Source organism: Nelumbo lutea, chromosome 8 (assembly GCF_056320005.1).
Source record: "Nelumbo lutea isolate HS-2025 chromosome 8, American lotus-T2T, whole genome shotgun sequence".
NCBI lineage: Eukaryota > Viridiplantae > Streptophyta > Magnoliopsida > Proteales > Nelumbonaceae > Nelumbo > Nelumbo lutea.
The window spans coordinates 11989015-12009812 of NC_142691.1; the positions used below are offsets into that span (position 1 = coordinate 11989015).

The 20798-nt window shown below is 37.5% G+C and overlaps 1 protein-coding gene across 3 annotated transcripts; it reads left to right on the forward strand.

Annotated features, from left to right (window-relative positions):
• Positions 1-1015: 1015 nt before the first annotated feature.
• Positions 1016-18918, forward strand: LOC148842744 (protein MLN51 homolog). Of its 3 annotated transcripts, none has more exons than XM_088959078.1 (12): positions 1016-1956; positions 5580-5682; positions 10648-10850; positions 10972-11828; positions 13319-13433; positions 14265-14387; positions 15453-15508; positions 16995-17040; positions 17207-17278; positions 17374-17452; positions 18329-18415; positions 18527-18918. In XM_088959078.1, the coding sequence occupies exons 1-9, from the start codon at positions 1433-1435 to the stop codon at positions 17232-17234; spliced, it is 2055 nt and encodes a 684-aa protein (XP_088815204.1). In that variant the 5' UTR covers positions 1016-1432; the 3' UTR covers positions 17235-17278; positions 17374-17452; positions 18329-18415; positions 18527-18918. The 3 variants fall into 3 exon arrangements, with proteins under 3 accessions (XP_088815204.1, XP_088815205.1, XP_088815206.1); XM_088959079.1 differs by having other exon boundaries at positions 1074-1956; positions 18329-18430; XM_088959080.1 differs by lacking the exons at positions 16995-17040; positions 17207-17278; positions 17374-17452; positions 18329-18415; positions 18527-18918 and adding an exon at positions 16674-16756 and having other exon boundaries at positions 1074-1956.
• The last annotated feature ends 1880 nt before the right edge of the window (positions 18919-20798 follow it).

Sequence of the window (20798 nt, forward strand, 5' to 3'; positions counted from 1 at the left end):
CATTCATCTTTAATTTTTCAAAATGTAACTTTGAATAAGCATGCAACATTTGAACAACTCCTTGCTTGTCTTCTCCTCGTGACAAATTTTCTCCATTGGCAAATATTTCCAATGGATAGAGATGTCCAATAAAACTGTTTGCAACCCAAAACTAGAAGGAATCATCTTCCTTTTCTATTGCTACAAGGACCTGAACATGTGAACACGAAGGATTATCTCCCACCCAAAAATTGGATTTTAAAAATGTCATCTTGGATTTATCTAGCTACATGTATATTTGTGTTATTGAACTTCAATCTTGTAAAGGTTTAATTGTGTTTTTATTGACAAGGTGGTTTGAGTTTTATTTTGCACTTTTGAAGAATAATGGAGTAAAATCGACCATAAAAGGGTAATATTACGTTTTTAAAAAGTCTCTATATCATATAGTATCAAATAGATTGTGACTTAGGGGTGAGCAAAACAACCAAAAAATCGAACTGACCAAAACGGAACCGAAAAATCGGTTAACCGAACTGGTCGGTTCGGTGTTTTAAAAAAACCAAAGGTATCGATTCGGTTTCGGTTAACCAATATAGAAAACCGACGGTTAACCGAACCAACCGGTATACATATATTTCTATATATTTTATATATATTTATGCATATTATATATTATATATTTAATATTTTTATATATTATAAATTAATAAATATGCATTATATATAAATATATATTTATAATATATGATATATTATTTAAAATAGAATTTATATATTTATATATATTGTAAAAATAAAAAAAAACCGACGAACTGAACTGCTGGTTAACTGAACCGGTCAACCAATTAATCGATTGGTTTCAGTTAGGTTTTGATTATCAGTTATCTAAAAACTGATAGTACCGATTCGATTAAAAAAAAAAAAAAGCCCCTCAGTTCGATTAGCACCCCTATGTGATTTAATGCTAACAAAGGGGAGCATTTAGTCAATTGTCAAAAAAATTGAACATTTTAAAGACAATATCTAAACTATAGGGTAGAGTGAATCATTTACTTAAAATTTAGAATCCAGAAAAATAATACAAAATCCACGTGAATTTGATACGAGTTCATTGGTTAGCAGTTGGATGATACCGGTTTCAGTTTTAGGGTCGGTGTTCGACATTTCGACTCAAAGTCGAATTGACAACTACTTCGTCGTCTGATGACCAAAGATGATATCTTCCTTTCTTGCCTTGCCATCTCTCTGTGGCTCAAAAGGGCTTTATAGACAGATACCCTAGATCAAAATCGAAAATTAATCGGATTGGTTCCTTCTTCTGGAAAAAAAAGAGGTTTAGGGTTTCGATATATTTGTACGTGAATTAGTTGATGAGGTTGTGAGATTTTGCAGGAAGTTTTGATTTTTTCCCTTGTGTGGAAGGTTTTGTGTTAGGGTTTTGTAAGAATAGATGGCGGTATCAGGAGGAGAAGAAGAAGCTGAGTATGAGAGTGATCCAGAGGAGTCGATGCCTCTAGGTATGCGGAGAAGGGAAGCGAGTGATGATGAGGACGGAGATGGGGAGGACAGAGAAAAGCCGCCGAGGGCTGATCCGAGAACTGTCGTTTGTTCGGATGCTGAATTTGATGGTCAGGGTGGGGCACCGGCGTATGATGAGGAAGAATCGGAGCTAGAGGAAGAGGAGGAAGAGATGGAAGAAGAAGAGGAAGTTGAAGAAATAGAAGAGGAGGAAGAAGAGGAATATGAAGAGAGACGGAGGAAAGGCGGGCATGATGCCGGTGAGGTCGACGCTGCGGCTGCAGTGGCTGACTCTGGTGTGGAGGGGCGAAGATCGGGCACAGAACCTTTGGGCTTTCGGGGTAAGAATCAGCCGGAAGAGGAGAAGAAGGAGAATGAGCCATTTGCTGTTCCTACAGCCGGTGCTTTTTACATGCATGATGACCGGTTTAGAGACAATGGTGGCGGTCGACACAGGTAAGAACTTCATGCTTTGGAACGCAAAAAATAAGGTGACTGACTGGCTGCTTTTCCTGTTCCATGGAGTATATGCCATGCCATAGTTGCAACACAAATAACATGATAGATTAATGGTAGCATATTGACATACATAACCAAGAGGTCATAAGTTCGAATTTATACAAAAAATTGTGCATTATGGATGACAGAATAAGAAAATAAAGGGAACGAGAATGTTGGACTGGGTAAATTTCCATGCTTAGTGTCGTACTGTTCAATAGGATTCTTGAACTTTTATCTGCTGACGTTTTTCCTCCAAAACAAGTGTTTTGAAACTTAAAATTATGGCCTTGGGTGTGATACTACATTCAAGGATATTGAGAGGTTTGTTTGTTATTGAACATACGGAGTTCTCTTCAATTTGAGGTGCAATCTGCAGTCTTTAGTCTACTGGTTGTTGCATATTTGCGACAATTTTGTGTTGTATCCAAAAGAATATAGATTTTTTATTTCAGCCGTTTGTGTAATGGTCTTATGGTCTCATAACTGGCCCTAATGCCCACTTACTTCTAGGTTTGCTGTTGATTGGTGGTTTGTTGGTTAATGTTTGAAATTTTATTTTGGATAGTCAAAATTATCTGCTGCCTTGTTGGACCAATTTGAATATGCTGCCAACTGGAGCCACTTCTTTGGCTCTTTAATTGCCTACAGCCTACTGAATGACATTTTTTTTTGGTAGAGACTAGAGAGGCATTGCTTGTTTTCCTGGACAAATATCAAGGGTTTGACAAAATTTGAGCAAACATTGTATACTACACCTTCTGCTAAAACATGTGAATTGCTTGTTTTCCTGAACTTCAAAAGCTAATGTCATGTCTTTCTCTTTGGATCTTTAACCAAAATGATTTCATTTATTGGTTGAATATTTTATGTGGTCGTGAGACATAGTCAACTGTGTACTAATTAAACCAATGACCATTAGTTGGTAAAGCTTATAAGCACCCTGATTGATCGACCATTGAGCCATAAAATAGATAGACCTCCCTAATACAAAATAATCTTTAGTTTTGGGATCAGTGTTATATAATTTCAAGAAAAGATTCCTGAAAAGGTTGGCATTGCCAAATGTAATAACAATATCTGTGTCTTGCTACCTATGGAAGTTCAGAAAATGGAGGTTTTTTTTGATAATTAGAAGATGAAGGTTGTGTGTTTAAAAGTTTAACAAATATGAAGAAAGGGACACTTCTACAACAAATAGCAGTTGGATGATTCTCATTAAGAGGGAATCAATATTCCAGCCTTTCCTTGGTGGATGAGAGTTTCAGAAAAGGATGTAGAAGGGGTGGAGATGTGGGTGGGTGGGGGGAGGCGCAGGGGATAATGAGAAACATCTGATTGATTTTATGAAGAAAAAAGTTTCTGTTGATGTCAAAAAGGATGGCCCCGTTGGAGTTGCAGTTGGCATGTCTATCTGTGAAGATGAGCTTTCAGCTGACATTCCAGCTTGTTTTGAGGAGGTTGTAGCGGGTAAGCTGGATGTCAATCTGGGTCATAGAAGGAAGAGAGAGGAAAGATGTGAAGTTAATGAGGTTGGATTGGATCCTAAGAAGTCTCGGGCTTCTAGCAAGATGCACATTGTTCATGTAGCTGAAGCTTGGATTAGTTGGAGCTGGTCCCACAAAAAATTTCAAGGTCTACAAGAGAAAGGGTGGGAAGACGAAGGTGTCGGAGTCGGTTGATACTGGTGGGGGAGAACAAATTAGTCTTTCAAATTTGGAACCCCAGCTTGTCAATGCTCGACAGGAAATCAAGAAATTTGGGGAAGGGATAGAAGCTGATTTGAGAACAGCTGGTGTGACTTCTGTAGAAAATTTGGAGAAGGGAGGTGGATTAAACATTGAGAAAATTGCTGAGAAGAATGTTGAAGTTGGAAAAAAACTTGGTCTTTTCTTTTTGGGAGGTGAGGCTTTTGTTAGGAGAGCCTTTGAAGATTTCGAGAGAAGAAGAAGGGAGGAGAGTTTGAAGAAAGTCATCGTGGGGGAAGGATAGACTTGGAATGAAGAGGATGATGGGAGGTCAGATGTGCATGAGGAAGAGGATTAGTGGAGGCTGGAACCTATATTTTCTCCCATTTTTGTTGTTTTGCCTTTATCATGGGGTTAGGGTTGAAGGGGGTGGTGGATGTTTGGTTTTGAGGGAAGTCCTTTTTTTTGTGTTTTTTTTAGGTTGTTCTGTTTTGAGTGTTGTTTAGGGTGGTCACCTAGTGTCTTGTTGCTGAGTGGTGACTGCTTGTCACCTCTCTTATGTATGCTTTTTCCTTTTTAATAAATTTTCTTTTATCATCAATTTTTTTATTGGACAAAATTGCATATTTCTTCCATCATCTACAATCCATAAATCCCTTATAAGTCTGTTTTTGGAATGTGGCAAGTGTGGAAAATGGAGTAAAATCTGTAATTTGGTGGAAAATGGAACAAATAGCCTTCCTTGTTGCTATCATCCCCTCCTTATAAGGGGATGATGATGGAATTTTCAATAGAAAACCGAGGTCACTAAATGATGGAATTTTCAAAATGCTGGCAAGACTTGAACCCCTGACTTTTTATTCTGTGTTTAGGAAATTGGATTGGACCAGCTGGGTCAGACTAGCTGAACTGTGACCTTTTATTATGTACAATATCTTATTACCATTAAGACATTCCTTTATTTGTGCTTCTTTATGCCTCTTTAATGTATATATTGCTTTAGTACTTATATATTTTAAAAGAAAATATGAGTTAAAGAGGCTTGAACCCTGGTCATTTGCTTTAAAAAATAAGGAACTAGCCATCTACCCTCAATATTCAACTATTGAAGTGTGCTATTATTTGTAAACTATATTATATATAGTATTTAACAATCACTTCATCATGGTTTGCCCTCCGATTTGACCATGGTTGAACCTTTGACTCATGAACCTCTCCTTTTCCTGTTCTATGCCGAGTCCGGTTCTCTAAACATCGTGGAATTCCATAAATTTTGCTTTTGGGAGCTGAATGGCAGTGGGTTATGGAATCCTATTTTGTTCTGTCTTTTTGTTTCTGCCTCATTCTAAACATGGCCTTAGAATTTAATGTCCAAACATACTCACTTTTTCTGCAAATTGGACTTGACTAAAAACTTATAGATCTCGTCAAACCAAATCTAATGACAATGTAAGAGAATATTTTCACCAACCAGTTAAAATCAATGAACTTATTTATTTATTTCTTTTCTGATGACTTGTGAAAAGGACCCAATAGGCTAAACTTTCACCAAACTTAAATTTCAATCCTGCAACTCATTGTCATATTTTCACAACTTTCACTGAGCATGTTCAAATGCACAAGTTGGGAAGCTAATCACCTAAGCTTTCTATTGGAGCCAAATCATGTGGTGTTGGATACTTCTGATGTGATAGTGGATTAAGAAGATTTGTGCTGCTGAAAAAACCACAGGCTTAAGATTATTATTAGATTTGTGATTTTATACAACTTTGGTTTAGCAATATATAGTGCTTTGTATTTTCTCCTGTTTACCATCATTGTCCTTTTTGAATTCCACATTTGGATTTCTGTAGTATGAATTATTTTAACAAGATTTTGCTGTGTTCTGTGCAGGCGAACTCCTGGTGGGCGGAAGCTGTGGGAATCAAAGGATGACCAGAAGTGGGGGCATGACAAGTTTGAAGAGATGATTATGCAGGAAGCGCATTATGAAGAGGTAAACATTTTTTCTATTTTTCCTTTTGCTTTTGATGACTCCCCTGCCAACCTCCTTGCGCAAAGCAAAAGGTACAGTTTGTCTTTTGTTGGTGGTGGAGATTGGAGAAAATATCAATTTTGTAAACCACTTTTACCTAAAGTTTCACACTGGAGTCCATTTTGTAAAATTTAAGCTTCTTCGAGCAGTGTTTTAAAAACCAAACTGAGCGTTGACCAGGAAAGCTAGCTGGGTGGTGGGTTTGGTGGTTCGATCAAGTAGTTAGTAGTGTTTAAAAGTGGCAAGTGCAGGGGCATTTCTAGTTTTTGAGGTGTGCAACTGGTGCAACAACCTTTGAAAAAAAGTAAAATAAAAACTTGGCATACAAACAAAAATATGTATATCTGGGTTCTAAATCAACTAACAAGCACATAAAAGCCTTCTTATGTTAATCCATAATCATATTTCATAAATTAATTGATAAACTTGGTCATGGACACGCAGAGCAGTTGCAAGGCAAGGGTGGACAGGGATAACTTGTACTGGGGGTTACAATGTAATTGGATTTTCTTCCCAGCCTGAAAAGGGGCTATTTTGCAACTCTGCTGGCCTAACTAATATGCTCTATGTGTTGTATATATCATTCTTTTATCACATCTAATAGACCTCAAAGTTATCAATAAAAAATAATATTCAATACCTAGAAACTGGGGTTGAAAGCACCGATGGGGATCACTCAACTGTTGAAAGCACTGCTTCAGAGTTTTTTCCCCCTCATTTAGACTGTGGAAGGTGATTTGTTCTATAATATCTATTTGCCAAGGGGTGTTTGTGCATGGTAATCATATCCAGAATGGTGTCCTTATAGCCAATGAGCTTATGATTCAAGAAGAAGAAGTGGCAAGAAGGGCCTTGTGTGCAAGATCAATTTGGAAAAGGCATATGACCATTTTAACTGGGAGTTTTTGGACTATGTACTGGATAGAATGCATTTTGGTCAGAAATGGGGGAACTGATTAAAGTTTGTACTGCTTTCTGAGATTCTCTATTCTCATCAATGGACCTGCAAAAGGAAATTTTAGAAGCTCAAGGGGTCTAAGACAACGTGATCCATCCCTTGTCACCTGACTCACCTCCATTATTCCTTATTGTTATGGAGGGACTTAGCAGAATGACAGCAAGAGCTGCTTAAGGAGACTGCTTAGAAAGGTTTGAAGTGAACAACAATGGGTCCTTTCTTCTCCTACAGTCCACAGATGACACATTGTTCTTTTGTGAGGCCAAGTTGGAACAACTTATCCATCTAAGATATATCTATTCTAGTTCGAGGTTGTGTGGTTTGAAGGTCAACTTGGCAAAGAGTGAGATGATGGCAGCGGGTGAGATCGGAAATTTGCAGGAGCTGGCTGTGGTTCTTGGTTGCAAAACTGGACATATTCCTTCCAAATATTTTGACCTACCTCTAGGAGCTAAATGCACTTTCCTATTTTGGAGAGGTTACATAGGAATTTAGCCCTGCAGAAGGCCTGCAATTTCTCTAAAGGAGGCAAATTGATACTTACCAGAAGTGTTCTTGCCTGTCTTTCATTATACTATGTCTCTCTTCCCAATTCCTATGGAGGTGGCAGAGAAAATTGTGAAATCCATGCATGATTTCTTTTGGACTGGATGGAAGGACTTGGAAGAAATTTCACCTTGCAAGCTGGAACAGATCTGCAAACCTATCTCTTGTGGTGGACTGCGAATTAGAAGTTTTAATTATAGCACCCCTGGGAGGTGGCTATGGCGTTCTGTTGCAGAATCATATGACTTGTGGAGTAGGGCTCACTGAAAAGTATTGAGTTTGCTAATGGATGGGGTCCAGAAGGTTCTTGGTTACCTTATGGATTGTGGTGCAGTGTTTTAAGAGGTGTGGGAGGTGCACACCTGGAGGCATGCCTCCAAGAGAGGCGCTCCTAAAACGCCTTGAGGTGTATGCCAGAGGCGTTGACACCTCTGAGGCGTACGCCTCCTTGTGTTCGGGAGCTTACGTCTCTTATGTTCTGAACTACACCTCATGCCTTTAGGTAGTGGAACGCCTCGTGTCATGCCTCTGTGTTTTAAAACATTGTTGTGGTGTTGGGGGGACAATTCACAAAGCTTTCCCTCATTTCATTAAAATTCAAAGGTATAAAATACCAAATGGGGAATGACAGCAGAATAGAGTTCGGGAAGGCCCTTGTTGTGATGAGAGGGTATAAGAGGACTTGTTTCTGGATCTGTTTAGTGTGGTAAGTAATCAAGAAAATTCAGTGGCAAATTCTTATCAGGTATTGGGGGGGGGGTATTTCTCTTATCTGGGCTCCCTCACTTAGAAGAAACTTAAATGATTGGGAGATGCAGCAAGTGACAGAGCTTCTATCCTTGATCCAAAGTGCAAGCCCAAGACTCTAGAAGATGGATTTGGACTAAGTCTGGTCTCCTTACAGTTAGATCTTTCTATCAGGGACTGTTAGGAGAAAGGACTGCTCTCCTTCCTTCATAAGGCCATTTGGAGTACAGTAGCACCTTCAAAGTTTTTTGCTTGGTTGGTTGTGTGGGAGTAGGGGTGGCAAATGGGTGGGTTGGGTTGGGTGAGGGTTGAGTACCAACACACCCATGTTGATCCACTAACCCATTTGCCACCCATGTTAGTGGGTCATAGTCCACTTTGACCCTGACCCACCCTAACCCCACCCATTTGACCCTTTGATTCAAAGTAGACCTTTTTTTTTATTTTTTATTCTAATTGCATAAAAACAGACCCATATATTTCAACTCAAAAACAAAAAAAAAATCAAAATTTTCAAATAAAAAATTAAAACCATTAAAACACAAAAATGGTAAAAAAATACATTTTGTGTAAAACATCATAAATTGCAAAAAAAAAAAAAAGAAACAATAAAAATTTTAAATAAAAGCATAAAATCGAAATTGTAAAAAACATAGCAAATTATACAAAAATATAAAAAAATTACAAGAAATTGCAGGAAAATTCAGAATGAAAAAATGAAAAGAATACAAAAATTAAAGAAAATGGAAATTGCGTAAAAAACAAGAAAATATATAGAAATAGTAGAAAATACAATAAATGATTAAAATTGCAAAAACACATAAATTATAAAAAAAATTAAGACATATATTTCAGCCGAAAGTAAAAATTGCATAAAATACATAAAAAATGAGAAATTCAAAAAGTATATATTTTGGCTAATGCCAAGAAATACAGAAAATGGTAAATTATATATATGTATGTGTGTGTGTGTATAACAAAAAAAAAAATAGTATAAATACATTAAATGATAAAAATGCATAAAACACATAAAATGATAAAAAATTCAAAAAATATATTTCAAACAAAAGTAAGGAAATGGAAAATTTTGGGAAAAATGTTCAAATACATAAATTAACAGAATGTTGTAGAAAATTATAGAAAATGCAAAAAAATACAAAAAGAAAATAAGATACAGAATTTTTTGCACAAAAGATTATAGGAAAATGTAGATAATCCAAAATTTGGAGGAGGACATTCTTCGATTGTGTAAGTAAAAAGCCACTGTCTTAAGCCCTCGATTTACAAAGAATGTGAAAAAATTTGGAGCTTGAAGATGATGACGTTTCAGTTCTTGCTCCACCTCTTCTCCGATGTAAAGAATCATGCGTCTAAGGACAATGACGACAATGGCATAGTAGTTGTAGATCGGGAAATTTGGAGCTTCAATCCATTCTCAAAAGTCAAACCATCAACATTTTTCAAAAGTGGCGGAGGAAGTGATGCTGTGGTTCTCGTTAGATCCAAGAGCAATAGTTGGATATCTGTAGCTTGATTAGCTACCCAATGGGGCTTCTCCAGTGGTGATGGCTGTGAACTTGATTTTCAACTTGGAAATCTGCCACTTGTTAGCGGAAGTAGACAGTGGCAGCTGCTGTGATGAAGAAATGGAGGTAGAGAGGTGGAGAGAGAGAGGGTGAAGTTGGTGGGGAGATGAAGAAATAGAGGTAGAGAGGTGGAGACGGAGAGGGTTGAGGTGGAGAGGTTGAGGTAAAGGGTTACTCGATTCTCTCATTTTCAAACCCTAACCCAACCCTTGGGTACCCATGAGGCCATGGCCCACCCTGACCCAATCCTTTTTACTTGACCCAATGGGTGACTTGACCCATGTTGATCCACTACTCAAATGGGTGGATTTTAAGGGGGGTGGGTTGGGTGGGTCAAATAGGTTGCGGTCAAAATTGCCAGCCCTATGTGGGAGAGATGTCCAAGGATATGTTAGCCAGGAAGGGTGTGAACCTGCCTGACCTCCTCCTTTCTATGTGCAACAAAGAGACTAAAGAAGCATCTCATATTTTCCTCGTTTTTCACTTTCTCATCCAGAATCTGGTGTCATTTTTGCAAGGTTGTTCGTTCTCCTTTACTGGTGCTGTCCTGTTTTGTTAGGGCACTAATAGCTGGATGACAAGTGCCGGGAATGACCAAAAGAGGAAAGTGTTGCTGGCAGCTGTTTCCATAGCAGTTCTTTGGGTCATTTGGTTAGAAAGAAATTCTAGAGTTTCTGAACAGAAATTGAATCTGGAGGAGGCTGTCATATACTCTGCTGTAGAAATGATAAGAAGTTGGGTTTCCACTCTTAGTTGTTTTAAAGGGGAAGTTATCTCATCCTCTTCTTGGAAGTGTTTTTTTTTTTTTTTTTTTTGTGGGTTCTTAAGGATTATCTATATGAATAGCTGATAAAAAAAGGATTGTCTATATGAATAGAAATTCTTTGCACAAAAAGATCATGCATACGCTTTGATACTTTATACAAATAAACCTTAACTTTTCAGAAAAAGTTATCGATATTTCAGCTCAAATAATTTACACAAATTTCACTTCAAAGGTTCATAGAACCACAAGCCATCATTATGAATCTCATCTCAGTAATGCATGTTGAAATAAACTCCTAATGCTTTTTTTTTGTTCATTCTTAGGAAAGGACATTGAAAGGCCGTAATCGAGGTCGTGGTAGGAACAGGGCTATGGACCGTGGGTACACGAGAAGGAACAGATCCAGAGCCTATGAAAATGATAACAATCACAACCATACTGCAAGGAGTGTGAGAGGTAGAGGGCCTAGAAGGTATGAGCCTCCTCCAAAGAACAGCAGTGAGGTCCTGCCAATACAAAATAAACAGTGAGTAAATTTTGAGTCTGCTATTAGTTCTCTCTCTCTCTCTCTCTTCTTCTTCTTCTTCTTCTTCTTCTTTTGTCATTTGCATTTCATTATTTAAATGGCATTTTGTATATGTTTTCAGATCCAGAAAATCCACTGAAACTGCCTCAAATACTAGTCCAGGAGGGAGTCCATTTACACAGGCACCAAATGTACCATTCACACAGGCACCAAATGCACAACCTGATTCAGCTCCTCCAAGGAAGAATGTTTTTGCATCAAACTTGAATTCTGCTTCACCTCCATTTTATCCTTCTAGCTCTTCCAATCAAGACATCTCTGTTACACAGAAAAGGGATGTGCAATCTGGAAATACCAACAGGAGCCCTACATCTTCTGTACTGATGGATGAAAAATTTTCAGCACCACACTCCAGTGCATTGCTTTGTGGGAAGACAGTTTCTGATCCCATTGGTCAGGACCATCTTTACATCGATGAGTCCGCTCGGTCAGTTTCTGGGAAATTGGCTAATCTGCAATTACATTCTTCTGGATCTTCAACAATTAATTCAACACAACAACTGCCTCAGTCCAGAGCTCAGGGAAGAGGTATTTCTATCTCTGGACAGCTTAATTATCAGCCTACCCCATCTTTTAACCAAGTCAACAGAGTTCCTGCACAGCCACAAATCTCTTCCTTTCAGCCAAGGCCTATTCAAATCCCAGTTCAACCTTCTTTAAGATCTACTCAACAGCTTGGTCAGCGTCCAGGCAGCGGATCTCAAGCTGCTTCTCCACCTAAGGCTCCATCAGGGGACTCACCAGAACCTGGAGAAACAGAATCGTCACCAGAATCAAGTAAATTGAAGACTGCCTTGGTTGGAAAAGGGAAAAGCAGTGGTCAAGGAAGTGGAAGGGGCTCTTTTCTGTATGGTGGAGCCCAGGTTATTGGGGCTCATGGTGATCAAAGCTTTCCTGCTACCCCAGCACTTCTGCCAGGTAAAATTTCACATTATTCTGTATACCCAACACCTGTCAGTATTTATTTATTTTTTGATGGGAAACAGTAACTTTCAGTAGCTTAAAAAACAGAAATATAAACTGTCACCTACAGAGACATAAGGTGACCCTCATCATAAAATAAAATTAAAAAACAGCCCAAAACAAAGACTCCTAATTTACTCTTTGCTTTGCTAGATTGTCAGATAAAGCAATTGCTGACCTCCTAGTCCATTTAACATGTGCACCCTTCTCCCTCGAGTGGCTTAATAATTCCCTTACAGGTTGTCTAACCTGTCAGATTTAACTCATACTGTTAGGCTTCGTTGTCCAGCACCCCTTCTTCATGGATCAAAACAAGTAAAAGTTAATAGGCAATGCATTTATCAGAGAAAATGCAATGACTATACTTCCTATATTGTTTTGTATTCAAGATTGGCGATTTTGCATTCATAAGGTGGTCAACTTTGGAATTTTCTACTTCCAAAATAAGTTAATAACAGGCTACTGGTGTTATTGAAATGCCTAGTTGAGACCCTGTGCTGGCTTCTGCCAAAATGTGTACACATTTGTTCAAGCACCTAGCAACCAACTCTGTGACATGAGCACTTCCAAAGTTGGGGAAAGCTATGGAAAAGCTCTGCAATATTCCTGGTTTCTTTTGATAGATGTTGATTATTCATGAATGGTTAATTCTTTTTTCCTTATTTTTCTCGGGAGGGGGGCACTAACATTAAGGCTTGTAAAGCTGAAAATAATATTAACGTGAAGATAGACTAACTAAATAAATTTTTTATATAGAACAATTCACAGAATGACAAGAAACATTTTCTTTTGATAAATCAACGAAGGTTGGGAGGCAAGAAGAGTGGGGTGATAACGGAGAAAAGCTTGAAACGCGGTGGGCTGGGATAGAAGAATAAATCTTGTTTGTAAAAGGAGAGTTGGTTTTTCCTTTTAAAAAGAAGGCAATGGTAAAAAAAACTCTTTTGTGATGAAAAGAACTTTAGAAGGTGAAGAAAGGAGAAAAGAAAAAGAATTACAATGACATGTACAGCTGGTTGGCAAGTTGTGATGGCTTCATGACAGTTAGATCTCTAAAATTGCCATTGTTGATGTTCAAATTAATTGATGGATTCGATTCCTCAAGTTAGTTCAGTAGGTTTGTCAACCCTCAATCAAATGCTTAGCTAAGAAAGCGGAAATCATAAATCCCTAATTGATTCTTACACTAACAATAAAGGAATGCTTTAGTGTACTAAACACACTTTGCTGCCTGGTGGAAAATCACCACTAGGCCAATGGTTGATGAGCCTTCTGTCAATTCTTTCATTTCATTATTGGTTCCATGACGTAGTTTTGAGTAAGTCTGGTCATGAAAATCTAGACTGCCTTTCAATATTTTATCTGATTATCATTATAATCTTCATCTTTGTAATCACCTTGTAATATTAGCTTTCTCAGAATTAATATTCATCGCATAAATGCAGTTATGCAATTTGGGGGTCAGCATCCTGGTGGTCTTGGAGTTCCTGCAGTTGGTATGGCGCTTCCTGGATATGTTTCACAACCACAGCTTGGTTTTGGAAATTCAGAGATGGCATGGTATATTTACTTGTTTTTTTTTTCTCATTTACATTTTGAGATAAGTTTGTGCTCTAGGGTAACGATCTGCTGTTCTTTTAATGTGATGATCTTGCTCTGTTCAAAGACAAATCATATATTTTCTATTTCTGTATAGTGGGAAAGCTAACTTCTCATAATATAAGTGGCCATATGACTTAGCTGTTGATGTTCACCTCTTTAGTTTTAGCACTCCCTACCAATTAAGCTGCTTGAACTGGTGATGGAATCTGTTTGCATTATCTCTAGCTGAATCCCTTAAGTAGTATTTTAGGGTTTTGGTATGCATGTTACTTCTCTTAATTTTTGTATGACATTTATTTTTAATTTATCTTTATTAAAGTTGCGGTTTTAGCTTTTATTTTGTTGCTGGGGTGGCCTGGAGGAGTCTATGTTCTGTATTTGTGTACTACAACCTGTTGTGATGCCATTTTGTTGGTTGAGGGATCTAGTTTTTGTTGGCTGGTGTCCTGGTTTGTTCTTATCTTTTTCTCCACAACTTTTTTGTTTCCTTTGTTGGATTTTGTTTTAATTTAGCTTGGCCTCTGTTTCTTGTTCTTATTTTTTATTTCTACATTCATTTCTCAGTTAAATGGTCAAATTAATAGGCTGGTGTCTCTGTGACTACTGAAAGATTTCTAGGAAGAATTTTCAGCTCATTATTATTATTAGTTGTTTGAAGAAACAGAGTATTTCACACCTGTGTCTAATTTTCTGTCAGCTGACTAATTATCACACCTAAGTTCTTTCTTCTGATATACTTTTCATTTTATGCAAAAGCGGTATTTTATTTTAGCTTCTCCTGATCTCCAGGGTGCCAGTTTTGGCGGGTGCTGCAGGAGCTCTAGGGGCTACATATTGCTCGCCCTACATTGCTGTTGATGGTGGTTATTATGCTCGTCCGTCGGGGCAAACATCTTCCATGAGTGGGTCAGGGTTAGTATCGTGCTGACATTACTTCTCTTTCTTTTTTTTCCTTGCTTCACCTCATTATTCTTGGGAACATTGGTTTGTGCTATAGACTCAGCATATTATGAGCCTCTTTGTTAAAGAATGAAAATTAAAAAATAGAGAAATTTAGGAAAGTAATAAAGTGGTGTTTTGTTTAGTTAGCAAAGGAAATGTAACAAAGTGGTACGTCTATTGATAAAATGATAAAAAAGCAATAGTAAATCATATTCAAATTATTCAATGATTTTATGCAGAAGATGTCCCTCAGAGTTGATATTTATCCCTTTTGCCTATTGACTTGTTTAAAAACTGTTTTTAGCCAGAAAATCCATGTATAAAGATGATGGAAATTGTGAATTATGCTTCCAATAATTAGTTGAAAAAGAATTATAAAATCATATTTCACATTCCCTGAAACCCCATAAAACCCATAGACTCTATTTGTTTACAGTGTAATTTCATTTGTACTAGTACAAATGTATGGGAGTGCAAATGAGAAGAATGTAAATTCTGGTTCAATTTTGCTCTGGCTTTTACTTTGATTCAGGCTTTATTTTACTTCATCTGCACAACGAACAAACAAAATGAGGTGAAAGCTAAAACAAAAGTAAACTGGGATTTTGCACTCGTGCAAATGAATTTGTATTGCAAACAAGCCAGACCATCAATATACAAGCTTGAAAACTTTTAAAATGAAATGTGAGATAGAACTAAAAAAGAGAAAAAATAATGCTTTTCTGTTATTTGTTTTTTTAGTGTAAGTTACTTGTTGAGCTCTCTAGTTTTTGGAGAGCCCCATTAATTAGGTTTCAAGATGTTTATGGTTATCACCTGAGGTAGGCATAAAAGCATAGAAAGAAAAACAATTGAAGAAATGAATCAATGTTCACCTGTTTCTTTAAGAAATCACAAATTTGTAATATTTTGGTGTTTCAATTTGAGCTTATTTTTGAAGCTTTTTTTTTGTGAGAGAACATTGAAGATGCAAACTATTTTGTTCCTTCCTTTCTCTTCTTTTTTTGAAGGAACTCATTGGCATTTTCTGTGCAGCAAAGAAACTAGTACAAGCAAAACTAACAATGTTTGGAAGCCTTCACAGAAACCTGGTAAGATGTTTGACCTTGCATTTCCTAATATGAATCATGAAAAGTTGAAACTAAACTTTAGATTGGTGCCAGTTTGTTTTATTTTTTGATGAATAATAGTAAGTTTATTGATTCGGAAGCAAATTGGAGTGAGTTCATACATCATCCCAGTGAGAGGCGCGAGCTGCAGCCCCTCCTTGAAACTTACAAGTAAACTAGGAAAGAAAAACAAGAATCACAACTGAGCCCAAAATAATTCTTCCCTATTTACCCCTTGCTTAGCTAACACATCTGACAAGGTATTTGTTGATCTCCCCACCCACTGTACAATGACCAACATATTCCTTGTCAACCAATTAAATTTCTTCATTTCATTCTTGTATTGCCACATAGCCTCTTTAGAATTTTTCAACCAACCCACCACCACTTTGGAATCCCCCTCGATTATTAGTTGTTGTACCCCCAACTGGTTTGCAAATTGGACCCCTTGTACAACAGCTAAAAGTTCTGCCATGATGGTATTCCCTATTCCCAAAGGACCTGAGTAGAGCAACAAAATCTCTCTCTTCTCATTTCTCAAAGCACCCCCCATTCCGGATAATCCTGGATTACCCATGCTGCTTCCATCAAAGTTCAACTTAATTGAGCCTTCGGGTGGAGGAGACCAGCTTGTAATTGATTTGGCATTTAAAGATGAGCACCTTGCTACTACTAACCAATTTCTCCAAATGTCATTAAAGGAGAATTGACGAAAGATTTCCAAGGTCTTCAGCCAATGTATTGCCCTGTTTAACACACAGTCTTTCAAATCTTGGCTGTTCCTTTTCTTATCTTGAAAAATTTTGAGATTCCTTTCTTCCCAAAGAGTCCAAGTCAAGGCAGCACGAGCACATCTCCACATATTTCTCCCTATTTTTGTAGGTCAATAAAAGGTAGAATGGTTGAAGAGCATGTGAACTTCTGCTGGTAGACTCCAACTACCCCCCAAACAATGAAAGTAGCCAAGCCCAAAGGTCTGTAGAAAAGGGACAAGATACTAATAGATGGTAACAATCCTCACCGTGAGCTCTACAGAGGATACACCAATTAGGAGAAATACAGAGAAAATGTCTTATTTTTTGTAGGTTGTCTAAAGTGTTTACTTTCCCATGGAAAACTTTCCAACAAAAAGCCATAATTTTTGTAGGGACTGGCCTACACCAAATTTCTTTTGATGGAAAATGTTGGTGAGTAGAAAGTTGAGAGATGGACTTGAAAAAAGAAGCACAAGTGAAGGTTCTATTGGGTCTAGGAGTCCAAACCCTCTTATCTGGCTTGGAGGGATCCAAACAACTGGTTCCATTGGTGCCAGTTTGTTACATGCAGTTTTTCTTTCTTTCTTTCTTTTTTTTGAACTCTGGTCATTTTGTTGTATTATGAAGCCAGCCGTCTTTGAACAATTTTGTTATTTGTAGCATAGTACTTTGGACTTGATATTAAAGTATAATGGCTTTTTAATTCTTTGTAGACCTTGTAAACGATGAGTTCGGGCAACGGCAAAATAAGCCTCGCAGGCAAGTTAAATGTTTTATCTTCTACAAGTACAGAAATCCTGAATGTCTATAATGATCTGTTAATGTTCCTTTTATTGTTATTGTTGCTTTATTGTTAATGTTGTTATTATAGTCATTATTGTTATTAACTTGCTAGTACTAATTTAGTATAGTGTACATTTTTCAGATACTCAGAGATGAACTTTGGCCAGTGAAAGTATATAGAAAAGATTGAGAGTATTTCAATAAGCTTCTAAAGGTGAGTGATCCTGTTTGCACTTAGTATGATTAGCTTAGTGGCATATTTTGGCTGTTGTAATATTCTTTATATAAAATGAATTTTTGATGCTGCAGGTCTTCTTCTCGGCCCTTTGTGATCTCCAGCTTTTGTTCTGGAACACTTTGGGGAGCAATCTGTCCCAAGATATGCTAGGTAAGTTATTTCTTTTTTCAACATTTTGTATAAATATTTGTTGAAACTTGACATTTTCATTTAAACTGGTTTGCATGGCATGTTATAATCTATGCTATATTAGGTCAAAAACTAATGGGGTGAATGGTTTATTAGAGAACTATCACAGCCTTTTCTAGTTTGATAATCTCTTTATCTTAGTCAGACGTGACTCATTTATATTGGTGGGGTCTTGGCTTTATGGTGCTCTAATTTGTTATAAAAATTTTGATAAGATGTGACTCCTCCAGTTTACAATTTTAGGCTGCTCAATTCTTAGAAATGTTGGCTTGGTCAAAATAACCTCAAATACATCTGGAACTATTTGATTTTCTTTTAATTTTCTTTTTATTGTTGATCTTTTTTTTTTGAAGTAGTCAGTGGTCAAACCATATAGACCATTCAATCCATGGCCCCGTGAACAAAATGGTTTGGTCCAAATGTAACAACATTTGTGTGGTAGTGGATCTGTTTTAGGAAAGACACAAATTACATAAAGAATGATGGGTGAAAGATCATAGAGTTGTGGAGTACTTCCTGTGCTCTTTCTCTCTCTCTCTCTCTCTCTCTCTCTCTCTCTCTCTCTCTCTCACACACACACACACACACACACACATTCATTCGTGTGAAAAACACCCATCCCCACACAACGGGGGGAAGGGGACACAGCACCATCCTGACATGACAACCTCGTGCCTAAGTCAAATAGTATATTCTGCATTGCCGCATATCATATGGGTAAATAGGGTGGGTTTCCTGTCCTTCTATATTATTTTGATTCTGATGTGCTATTTTGTTATATAAATTAATATGTCCATGGTGGTTGTAACAGTGCATGCTCTTTTCTTACTGTTTCAGTTTATTAACGAACACCTGCCCAGGCTGTGGTTGATTTGCAAGGAGCATTGCAGCTTGACGGGTGGAATTTCTTTCTTCAACTTTGTGGTAGGATATATGAATGTATGACAGTTTTCACTTTCCTTTTCTGAAAGCTTATTATTGTGATTAAGAGTTGAACCAGAATTCTGATTGCTTCACTTAAACGGGTTTTTCCAGGTTTTTCTTTGGCTTATTACTTTCTTGCGAAGCTTGTAAGAAACGGGGCCGAGCTTCAAGAATTATATAGTACAGAAAGAATGGGGTGAAAATTCATGAGTGAATTATGCTGCTTAATGAAGTTTGATGGCTTTTGTTCCTGCCTTCGTCTATGGTGGCTCCGTTCCCTTCTGTGATCGATCGTTTGATGGTTTTTCTTCTCCTTTCTAGTTGCTGATTGGAGATGATATTTTCCTCCTGCGGGAACTTTTATATAAGCTAGTGTAGTTGTGTAGGTTTCTATTTTGGTGGAAGACATCTGTAACTGACTGAATTCCCGAACTCATGTTTGATTTAGTATTGAAAAATAGTGTTGCTTTTAATCAATAGAATGTTATATGCTTTATCGTGTATCTGCTCGTCCAGTACTTAAAATTGGCTTGATTCAGTAATCAGTATCCATCTTTATTTCCGGATTTTACCAAATGTTTGCTTTCTATGCTTTATGGTTTGGGCTTCACATTGAGGTCATGTTTGTTTATAATTCTGCTACACAATCACTATTGGATTAGCGCCAAATTATCAGTTCTTAGAATGAGAAATCTCAGTAAAATAAGAGTTCACATCTCCGCCCCACAACGCTCCACAGCACATCCCTGCCATGTATTGAGAATATCTCCCGATGATAGTACCAGTCCCGATGATAGATGTTCCCAATACATGGTGGGGATGTGCTGTGGGGCGGAGATGTGATCTCGTAAAAATAACTAGTTAGTAGTTGCATAAAAAAATATTTTTTTAATATCCTAACTGAATAAGTGATTATGATCACAAAATTCATCACAACTATCTGAAAGCATTTCAAACGCAGCCTGAGAGCCTTGACCTTGTGAGATTTCCAATCTCGAAAGTTGATTAGAGGTCCATTATCTGCGTGCGTCCTCTTCCATGTGCTTGCCTGCTTGGGAGTTTGGTTTGTTCGAGCTTCCTTTGTTGCTGGTAGAAGTTTCTATATAATCTGGATTTGAAACAATTCATTGCAGAATAAGAGGAAATGGTGCACCTCTTAGGCAGCCCAGGGTTTTATATTGGAAATAGGATGGACTCCTCCCTCCCCACGGAACCATTCATAGGTGCTGGAAGAGAAGAAATTTCAGTCTATTGACATGTCCCATCACCCATGGTCTTAGTTATTCTCTGAATCGTTCATTGTGACCAATGACCAATAACTCATCCGTATGATACCGAAACATTATAAAATAGCTCGTAAGGTTGTGGAAAGTATAGATACTTGCAGTTAAGGCTGTATTTGGTTGCAGTGCATTTTTATTTGTACTAGTATAAATCAAGGTTCAAAGTATCAACATGTATCAGTCCGTATTGGTCGATATGTATCGTTTCGGGACCCCTCCGATATGCTGCTATAGCGAGTGTATCGGGGGTCTGACCGGTTCAGGGGGTGGAGACCTAAACCACCCCCCTGAACCGGTTTCGAAAAAATAAAAAAAAAATAAAAAAAGGGTATCAGTTCGTCCAATACGCTCTTGCTGACATATCGGGCGTAGCGATATTTTGAACATTGATACAAATGCATGAGTGTAAATGAAAAAAGTACAAATTCTCATTTAATTTTGTTTTGGATTTTACTTTGTCATGATTCATGTCTTAATTTATTTCATTTGTACTGCAATCGAACAAAATAAACTAAAATTTGAAACAAAAATAGGTCAGAATTTACACTCAAATCATTTGCACTGCCACAGTTTTGCATCAGTGCAAATTTATATGCATTACAACCAAACATAGACTAAAGTACAAATTTGCAGGAAAATGGCATTCCTTCAGAACCGAGGACAGTCCTCTTTATGTCTTGATTCATATCTTACAAACGTCTGTACAAGTAAAATACCGTTTAAACTAAGAATTTGATTTGGTTTACCATTGAGAAGAAAATCAATCATTCTTCTTCTTACTTTGAGCAATCTTATTCACAGTTAGTCGAAACTGGAAAGTTTTATCAGATTCAACCTAACCGGTTGGGGTTATGTAGAGTGTCGACCCAGGCCCAAACGACAAATCCTAAAGCATTGAATCTGGGTCTTCTTAGGAAACCCCCTCAAGCAAATTATCTATTTTTTTTTTGGCATATATAAAGGAAAATAGATGGAACCGTATATGGGTACTGGCACTAACATTTAGGGCCCAAGCCCATCCATGATAAACTTGAGGTATAGAACATCTATTTTCCTGCTGCCACCCGAGCAACGGAGCCGAAGAGCGTTTGTGTTTATCC